Source organism: Echinops telfairi, unplaced genomic scaffold (genome assembly GCF_000313985.2).
Source record: "Echinops telfairi isolate 266 unplaced genomic scaffold, ASM31398v2 ScPeMD7_7467;HRSCAF=8505_1, whole genome shotgun sequence".
Classification (NCBI taxonomy): Eukaryota; Metazoa; Chordata; class Mammalia; order Afrosoricida; family Tenrecidae; genus Echinops; species Echinops telfairi.
Window position 1 is genome coordinate 28035664 of NW_022111368.1, and position 8818 is coordinate 28044481.

The 8818-nt window shown below is 60.0% G+C and overlaps 1 protein-coding gene across 1 annotated transcript in view; it reads right to left on the reverse strand.

Moving 5' to 3' along the window:
* The window catches only part of ARID5A (AT-rich interaction domain 5A), a 5361-nt gene extending 2436 nt beyond the window's left edge, over nt 1–2925 (reverse strand). Inside the window, exons 1-4 of the mRNA XM_030888493.2 lie at nt 2819–2925; nt 1042–1162; nt 672–724; nt 4–99 (exon numbers count right to left, since the gene is read on the reverse strand). Coding sequence (XP_030744353.1) covers nt 4–99; nt 672–724; nt 1042–1096 — 204 coding nt within the window. The 5' untranslated portion in view covers nt 1097–1162; nt 2819–2925. The remainder of the gene's footprint in view (nt 1–3; nt 100–671; nt 725–1041; nt 1163–2818) is intronic.
* Nucleotides 2926–8818: the final 5893 nt, after the last annotated feature.

An 8818-nucleotide genomic window follows, 5' to 3' on the forward strand; every position in this document is an offset into this window, starting at 1 on the left:
CCTCTCGTAGTGGCGGCGCGTGCACGTGGCCGCGCTGGTGCTGCCAGGGCTGCCCCCCAGCTCGTCGTACACGTTCTTCCAGAGGCGGCGGCCCGTTACCTGCAAAGGTGCTAGTGAGCAGCCTGGCCAGCAGCGCCCCCAGGGGGCAGAGTCTCCCCATTGTAGGTCGCCCCAGGGCCTTGGGGTGAGATGCGGCAAAGGCGGGGACACCAGCATTCGCAGCTGCTTCTCTGACAGCAGGGGCGGGCGAGGGGCGGGGGAGCCTGCCTGGCGGCGGGCCAGTTCACCCCACCGGAGCTGCTGCCCGACTGCTAGCCCAAGCAGCTTTGGGGGCACGGGGTGTACAGAACAGATGGGGGAGCCGAGGCGAAGCTGCTGAGAGCAGCAAAGCACTAGCAAGCCGAGAGCTGGTCTGGGCTCTGGGTGGGGAGTTCAGGGACCAGAGTCTGGCCCCTCCCTAAGGCTCAGTCTGCCTGCTGCCCCCTGGCCGGCTGTTCCCCAAACAGCCCTGTGTCCTAGGCAGTGTGGGTCTGACACGCAGAGCAGTCACCCCCTGCAGCCCCGTATCCCTCACCCCCTGCAGCACCATGCCCCTCACCCCCTGCAACCCCATGTCCCAGGCAGTGTAGGTCTGACATGCAGCACGGTGGACCCAGCAGTGTCTTTCTTACCAGCTCATAGGCCCCCAGCTTCTCCACCGCCTTGTAGATCTTCCACAGGTTAACTGGAGAGAAGAGAGGGCAGGCAGGCTGTCAGACTGGCAGGAAGTGGCAGCCAGCAGAGAACAGAGACCAGAGACCAGCACACGCAGGCCAGGCCACGGCTGTGGGCGGCAAGCTGCGTCCTGGGCAACGGTGGCCCAGGGCCAGGAAGGTGGAAGGCCAGCCCTGCCCCTTGGCCAACACTGTGCCCGGGTGGGCAGTGTCCCGGGCACCAGAGTGGAGGTGCCAACCCAACTCCTGGGCCGGCTCTACCTGGGTGCCCTGCCTGTGGGCATTCCCTGCCGGGCCCACCCTCCCTGCGGCCCGGCCCAGGACGCACTCTGCTTGAAGCCGAGATGGGGCACCCGCTCGATGGGCGTGTGTCGCTCCTTCATGAACTTGTAGAGGCTGACCAGGAAGGCCTGCTCCTCCTCCCGCTCCCCGCCTGCCTCAGGGGAGTCCTGGGGAAAGAACAGCAGGCATTGGGATGGACCCCCAACAGGAGGAGAGGCAGGGAGGAAAGCAGTGCCTGGCTCCCAGCCCCCAGCCTATTACTCTGAGCTGCAATGGCTGTTCCTGCGGCCAGAGAGGCCTAGTCAGCTACCAGTATCCAAGGGCCCAGGAAGGGGCCTGAGCCAAGGACTTCCAGAGACAAGGCCCCTCGACCCAGAGGGGCGGTCACAGATGCAGCTGTCTGTACCATCTCCAGGCCCACTACCGACACAGGTCATGGCTTCATCTCACTCTTGACTTTTCTGTGGCTGCATCTTAGCTCCTCTGGGATGGCAGGGTGCCCCAGGCCTCTCACAGCCCTGGCAGTAAAAGCTGGAGGAACGTGGGGACCCAGCACCCTCTGAGCCAGGGGCTGCCTCTCCAGCCACAAGGCTGCCCTGCCGACCCAGGGAGCTGAGACTCTGCTCTGGGTGCTTCTCTCAGATGCACTGGACTTCTGGTCTGGCCGCAGAGGCTGCTGTTCACCTTGGCTAACCATAGTGTGCAGACCAGGGCAGCTGGAGGGCCAGGACCAGCAGCCTTGAGGCTCACGGTCTGAGAACAGATACATCCAAGACCCCAGAGGCTATCAACCCCCACCTGGGCAGTGCCCCATGCCGTGTGTCCGAGAGATATTTCATTTGAACACCACTACAGGGTTTTTAACAACTCTGACGGTGCCTCAGGGAGCCCTAGTGGCCTAGTGGTTCCGCACTGGGCTGCCATCATCCAGGTCAGTCGTTCGAAATCACCAGCTGCTCGGCAGGAGAAAGACGGGGCTTTCTACTCTTGTAAAGAGTTTCAGTCTTGGAAACTCTGATGGGCAGTTCTACCCTATGCTATAAAGTCGGGATGAGTCAGCAGTGAGTTTGGTTTTGACGGGGACTCACAGGTGACAGGGATGCAGTCGCCTGCCCTCTTACCGGAGCGACCAAGGCCTCTGGCCTCTGGCCGTCCTCAGGACTGCACTTCCAGGGAATGGGCCCCTCGTCACCCAGGGGCTCAAAGAGCGTTACAGGGTGTTACGTTTGCCACTGGATTCTCTCCGGATCAGGGTTTGGGCTCTGGACTGGGGCCACCACGCTCGGATGGAGCTTCGTTAACACCATCCACAGCTCCCGGTCCAGTGGCGGAGTGGCTATCGACGTCGTGGTTACAGATTTCGTTAGTAGCTGTACGCCATACCCTTGCAGAACTGTCCCCGCGTGTTTCCAAGACGGCGGGCAGTCTTTACCGGAGCAGGCGGCACGCCTCTCGCCCTCAGAGCGGCTGCCAGGTGAGAGCGGGCAACCTTTCATTAACAGCCACTGAGTACTCTAGCTCTGTGCCACTGGACCCCGTCTGCACGGCCCAGAATAGGGCTCACCTGCTTTAGAGTTTGGGGCTGCATGTGACTCTTCATTAGAAGAAGGTCATTTGAGGCCTGCTGCCCCCGATGGCCCGTTCTCTCCCATCCCCTCACCCCCAAAGTTGCACCTCCAGCAGGTGGCCCCTCTGGTGGAGCTGAGGGATGGGGGAGATGTCAGAGGTGCACTTCCAGCTCCTTTCTGAGACCTGGGGTGGGGAGGGGTCTCCCAGTTCCCGGGCTGAGGCAGGAGGGCCTTGAGGGAGCGTGCCCCACTCACCTCTGGCTGCGTGGGGCTCTGGTTCCTACTCTGCTCATTGTGGGGCTGAGGGGACACAGATGGGTCTCGGGGGTCGTCTTCCTCTGGTGGATTCCTTTTCTCTGTGACTGGGGGCTCTGTGGGGGGAAGGGGGGAGAGGGAGAGCATGTGGGTGAGACACGGGTGGGAGGGAGGATGCTGAGGAGGGGTCCTAAGGAGAAAGGGGGGCCTTCTTCTCACCTGCTGCATCTCCTCTGCCCGTCCCCAGGGTCACCCTGGCTAGTGACCCCCTCCCCCTCCTCCTCCCCTCCAGCCCATCCTAGACCCTCGTCTCCACAGGCTTCAGGGCAACCTCTTGTCTCCCCACACCCCCAACACCCTCAGGGTCGGGTTAGAGGAGGGGCAGCCAGGCTCCGTGTTCCAAAGCCTGTAGCATGTCCAAGTTCCTTTTCCTGCAGCCCCTCCATCTAACCAGGGGTGCTGCCCGCTCGAGGAGCCCGCAGGGACAGGGGCTAACGGGCTTGGCAGGGCACAGAAAGGTGGCAGGTGGTTGAAACCCACTCTTAGGGCGACAGAGGAAGCGGTCTGCAGCCATAAAGACTGCCCGCCTAGGACACAGCAGTTCTCAGTCCAACAGGGTCACTGGAGTCGGACTCTGGGCTTGCGTGGTTGTGGAGTCTGCCACCGACACAGTGGTCATCAGAGCTTAGCTGTTCCCGGGCAGGGAGGAAGAGGAGGCTGTCTGCTTCCAAAAGGGTGGATAGCCATGCAGGATCACTTTCGGTAGGAACTGATGGCACTGGGATCAGTTTGAATTGGGTTCCATTCTTCCCTCACCTGGCCAGGGGTCCTGGGGACCCTTCAGGTCTCCGCTAACTGACACCTCCGATCCCCGCCCAGTGCAGTGTGCCTGCTCCTGCCTGCTGCTCTGTCTCCCTTGCTGCCCAAACTGTGGGTGCCTGTGGGTGTGGCTCCTTTGTGCCCCCACAAGTGCCAGGGAAGGCAGAGAAAAGGAGCCTCACGCCCGCCCTGCACTGCAGGCAGGAGAGCCCCAAGCTCCATTCCACTGGAGGGGACCGGTGAGTGCAAAATGCAACACCTCCAGAAAATAGATAAACAAACTACCACACGTGGAGCGGCCAGCACAGTGGGAACTTGCCTGGGGACATGCGGCAGGCTGTCTGGGACTAGGAGCCCAGGTCTCTTGGAATTCTAATATAGACTACCTTTCCGTATTCCTCATTTACTGCAGCACAGGAAATCCTTGCTGCTGGAGCCTGTGAGGATTCCCTTTGATCCAGAGTGATCAGAAATCTCAGGTCCATAGACAGGCCCCACCTGCTGGGCTGGCAGGTCTAGGGGCTGGGACTGCTGGAATTTGGCACCCCCTTTCCGAGTTGATGAGGGACCCTCACTTTGTGGGTGTCCTCTAGTCTCTCAGGCGCCTCTTCTCACTTAGTCTCAGGGGAAATCCCATTGGAAACAGGGGGACACCTGAGTCAGAGAGGGAGACCAGGGAAACATGAGCAGCATTTGCAAAATCTTAAAAAGTGCAACTAGGCATAGAAGAGGAGTCAATGCTCACTCGATAAAAAAGTCACTCCGTCAGCTTGGCTGCTGACAATCCAGGGGCCGCCAGCCTCCAGAAAGCCTGAGTTCCTGGCTCTGAGCCTCAGTCTTCCCTTCTGTGAGATGGGAGAGAAGGGCCCTGGAGACCCTCGCTAAAGGTCTATGAAGCACTGAGGTCCACCAGGCCCTCAGCACACAGACCCTCCCCTGCCCCCCTCAGCCCCTTGTCAGCCTCCTTTTAGGCTCTTCTTTTCTCTGAGCTTTAGTCCTCAGCACCCAGGGGCTCACCTCACCTCTTTCTGAGGGTGCTTGGGGGCTTCTAGCCCTACTATAAGCTGTCTGTGTGTCCCTGGCAAGTCACTGTCTCCCTAGGCCTAAAAAATTAAAAAACCTACTGCTGCCAGCCAATGCCAACTCATAGCGACCCTGTAGGACACAGTAGAACTCCTCCTGTGAGTTTCCAAGACTGTATCCCTTTATGGGAGTAGAAAATCTCATCTTTGTTCTTCGGTGTGCCTGGTGGTTTCAAACTGCTAACCTGGCGGTTAGCAGCCCAAGGAGTAACCACTGTGCTTGGTTGGGGGGCAGGGGACGGGACGGGGACTAGAAGGTGGTTTGAAGAGGGAAGATTTAAAAACCCTGATGCCAGGACCTGACCCCCAGAGGATGGATCTGATTTTAGGTCCTGGGTGGGGCCCAGGCATCAGAAGTTAAAGTTCTTCATCCTCTGGGGCCCTGCCCCTTCCCATCCCATTTTGGAGTTTGTGGGTTCTGCAGGGGCCAGGCTGAGGGAGAAGGTCCTGGAGCTGGCACTCGGGTTACCTGGGAAGGAGGTCACCTAGTGTGAGCTGTTTAACCCCAGATGGGAAAGGGATTCGCGCTCCAGCCTTGGGTCACCAAGGGAAACACTCTCTCTGTGCATGCAGCCAAGTCCCCAAATGAACTCAGCCTCTGTGTTCTCTGCCACACGCAAGGCCAGCGCTGGTCCAGGCAGGGCTTCAAGGCCCGAGCCTCAGGCCCCACTTCTGCAGCCTGCCTGCCTACAGTCTCCAGTGAGCCCTGGGACCTGCCCCAGGCGGCCCTCATCCCTCCATCCTCTGGTCTTCCACAGAGCCACCTTCCACTGAAATCTTCATCTGAAAAAATGAAGAGTTCCGCTAACAACTCGGTTGAAACCCACTGCCGGGGGTGATGAGTGAGCCCACTCACTATCTGCCCAGCTCCCACACCTTCTGGGTTCGGTGCCTACCCCTCTCACCCCCACCCTGGCTCTGCCAGGGTAGGAGGGATCTTAGGGACTGGCCATCCCAGTCTCCCAGCCTCACCCAGCCCATAGAAGAGAATGCCACTAGCCCCCGCAGGGCTGTCGCAGCCCACTAGCCACCGAGTGGCCATCCTACTACAAGTCTTTATCTTCCGACCCAAGACCCCAGATGCTCTCCTTGTAGGGGTGGGAGTGGGGGTGTCCAAATGAAAGGAAAAGAAAACCTCTGCTTTCCAAAGTAATGCCATTCACACACGGACTTCTTCCATCTGGGGTTGTGGTGTGCCATTGTTGGGGTCTCAACACACCTGCACTCCACTCTGGACCAGGCAAGAGAGAGGAATCTAACCGCAGTTTTCCCAGGGATTAGGAAGTCCTCCGGGCTCTAGACCGGCCCCTGCCCAGCCAGGCGGCGCTCTGAAGTCAGTTGGAATGGGCAGGGTGGGAGGTGGGGTAGCAGGCCAGCCACATCTGCGTCCGTCATTCCCTGCTTCAGTACCTCAGTGTCTCCCTTTGTATGATGAGGGCGCTAGACTTGGTGGGTCCAATATTCTAAGCCAGAAACACAGTGTCCCTATGAACCAAGCTGAAAATGGGTGCACATGTCCCCCCCACCCCCTCCGCCTCCCCATGCCCTGTGAGATCGGAAGTCTGCCTGACTGGTTGACTATCACTGCCCCAAACAGGGCAGTGCACAGAGCAGATGCCCGGTGAACATTGGAGTAAGGAGGCTGAATGAGAGACCCCTCATGCCCAGAGAGGGGCTGCGACTGGCTGAGGGTCACACAGCCTGCGGGGCCACTGAGTGCCCACTTGAACAGGGGCCTGAGAGACACACCCCTCTCTACGGCTGGCAGGCCTGGGCCCCCAGCTCTGCCCTGCTCACCCTTGGTGTGATGGGAAGGAAGCAACACTTCCTTCCGTTCATGAAAAGTCACCCACTGGGAACACTTCAACGATGACAATCATGCTCACAGCAGCCACGCTAACAACCGGTAGACGCCGCCCCACCCCCTCGCCTGAGGTTGTTGGCTTAAGTTTCCCTGAGCTAGCACTGGAACCTGAAACAAAGACTGCCTTTGAAGAGGCCCGTCCACTCCACGGCCCAGGAGCCGCTGCCTGGCAGCTGTCTCTGAGGCCTGGAACTTACTCCAGGGGCGGGCGGGGTAGGGGTGAAGAACTGCCAAGGGCTACGTTCTGCCAGCATTAAGGACAGAGAGCTGGGCATGGGACCCCCAAGGGCACGGAGGACAGCTCATACCAAGCCCCTCAAGGGCTCAGCTGGGGTGGGGGTGCGGGGTCCAGTTGGGGCTACACTGAGAGCCTTAGTGAGTGTGGAGAAGGGGAGTGTATAAGAGGCACCAAAGGTGACACTCACTGTTAGCTCCCAGAACCTTCTCTAGCCAGAACTGGAGGGGAGGGAGTCCTCGAAGACCCATCAAGGCTGTGGGGTACTAACCCAGTTCTTCCTGGTTCAGTCATGCTGACAACGCAAAACTGGACCAGATCCTGATTTGTAAAAGCCGGGTCAACCAGAACAGTAACTGTCATGAGAAAATTGAAGGGTTGACATCCCGCTGGAAACCTGATCTCCCCTGTGCATGCATGCATGTAGCAGAGCAACCAAATCTCTTGCCCAGCAGAGTCGGAAGCAAGGGCGCCCAGCTCAAAGATGGGGCAGGGCGAGACTGTACCCCTCAGAATGCGGCATGCTTCACAGTCCTGCCAATCATCGAGTAGCCTGGCACCAGGCTCCTCCTACACGTACTCACTACCCCTCTCTGTGTCTCCCACTCCAGGGCTGCAACCCCTAACATTTCCCGTTCCGGTAGCATAACACTTTGTCCATTTTAAAAAATCCAGTCTGTTCTGGTTTACGATTGTCAGCCACAAGAAACTAGGAAAGGACTGGCGTGGAGCGCTGGATGTTGAACGATAACAATGGCTTCCGGCTGTACGCACGCTAGGTGCCTTCCTTGCCTCTGGAAAACCAGCTTCAGAGGCTGAAGTGAGTTATTCAAGATACCAACCAAGTCCAGTGGGGCCGGATGGGATGCGGGCTGCCTGCCCTCTGCCTGGGACAGTCCTTGCCCCACACCCCTCTGAGAGTCCCCCACGGGGGTTCTCTAAGCCTGCGAGTCGTGGTCTGAGAGAGGGTGGGCCAACCTAGACAGATGTCCCATCTGGGAAGGAGTCGATGGGGTCTCGGACCCCTACCCTCGTTCACTGCCTGACCAGAGCTGGGTCTCTAAGCCTCTGTTTCCCCGAGGGTAAATCCAAGACAGAGGGGTTGATCCTTTGGGGTCCTTTCACTGCCACTCGAGATGGGTGCCTAGGACACAGGGGTCGACCCTTTGGCCACAGTCTCCCTAGCGTCGCGGGCAGGCTCGGAGAAATCCGCGCAAGCCGATCTCCCACAGCGGAGCCCCGATCGAGGAAGAAGCCCCCGTGAGCCTCCCCTCGGCCCTGCGCCCTGAGGCCCCGGGGCCCGCGCGCGCCAGGGCTGCGCGCCCCTTGGCCTGAGCCGGCCGGTCCCCTGACACGGAGTGGGCCCCCCACCCACCCACGCGAAGCCAGACCTCCACAAGACAGCAGCTCGCGCTTCTCCTCTCCGCGTCCCGGGCCCCACCCTGCCCCGGGCGGATCCCCGAGGGAGGAGCGGAGGAAAGCCGAGAAGAACCCGCGCAGGGAAAAGTGGGGCGCTACCTACGGAGGCGGCCGGGAGGGCGGACCGGAGAGGAGCAGGCGAGCGAGCGGCCTTAGGGCCCGCACCCCCGCGCCCCGGCTGAAGGAGGCACGGCTAATTCTTCAAAGCGCACCGAGCAAGTTCTCCAACACCCCGGGCCCAGTCATTTTCAGGAAACGGCGGCCGCGGCGGAGAGCGCCCCGCGCGCGCGCGCGCCCGGCGAGCCCGGCGCCTCTTCTCGGCCGCGAGGCGCGTTTCTGAGAACCGGGGAGCCGTGCCCGGGGGAGGGGGCCGGGGCCGGAGAAACTGCTGCTGACAGCTGTCACAACAAATTAGCTGAGACCAGCTCGAGATTGAAACCACACAGGAAGTGGGATGACAGAACTGTCCGGGACTTGGTAACTTTCAGTCTAGAGACGGCAAAAAAAAAAAGTTTCGAGATCAACGCCCGGGAAGCCCCTCGCCGCCCAAACTTTTTTTCTGTCTTTTTGCTTTTTGTCGA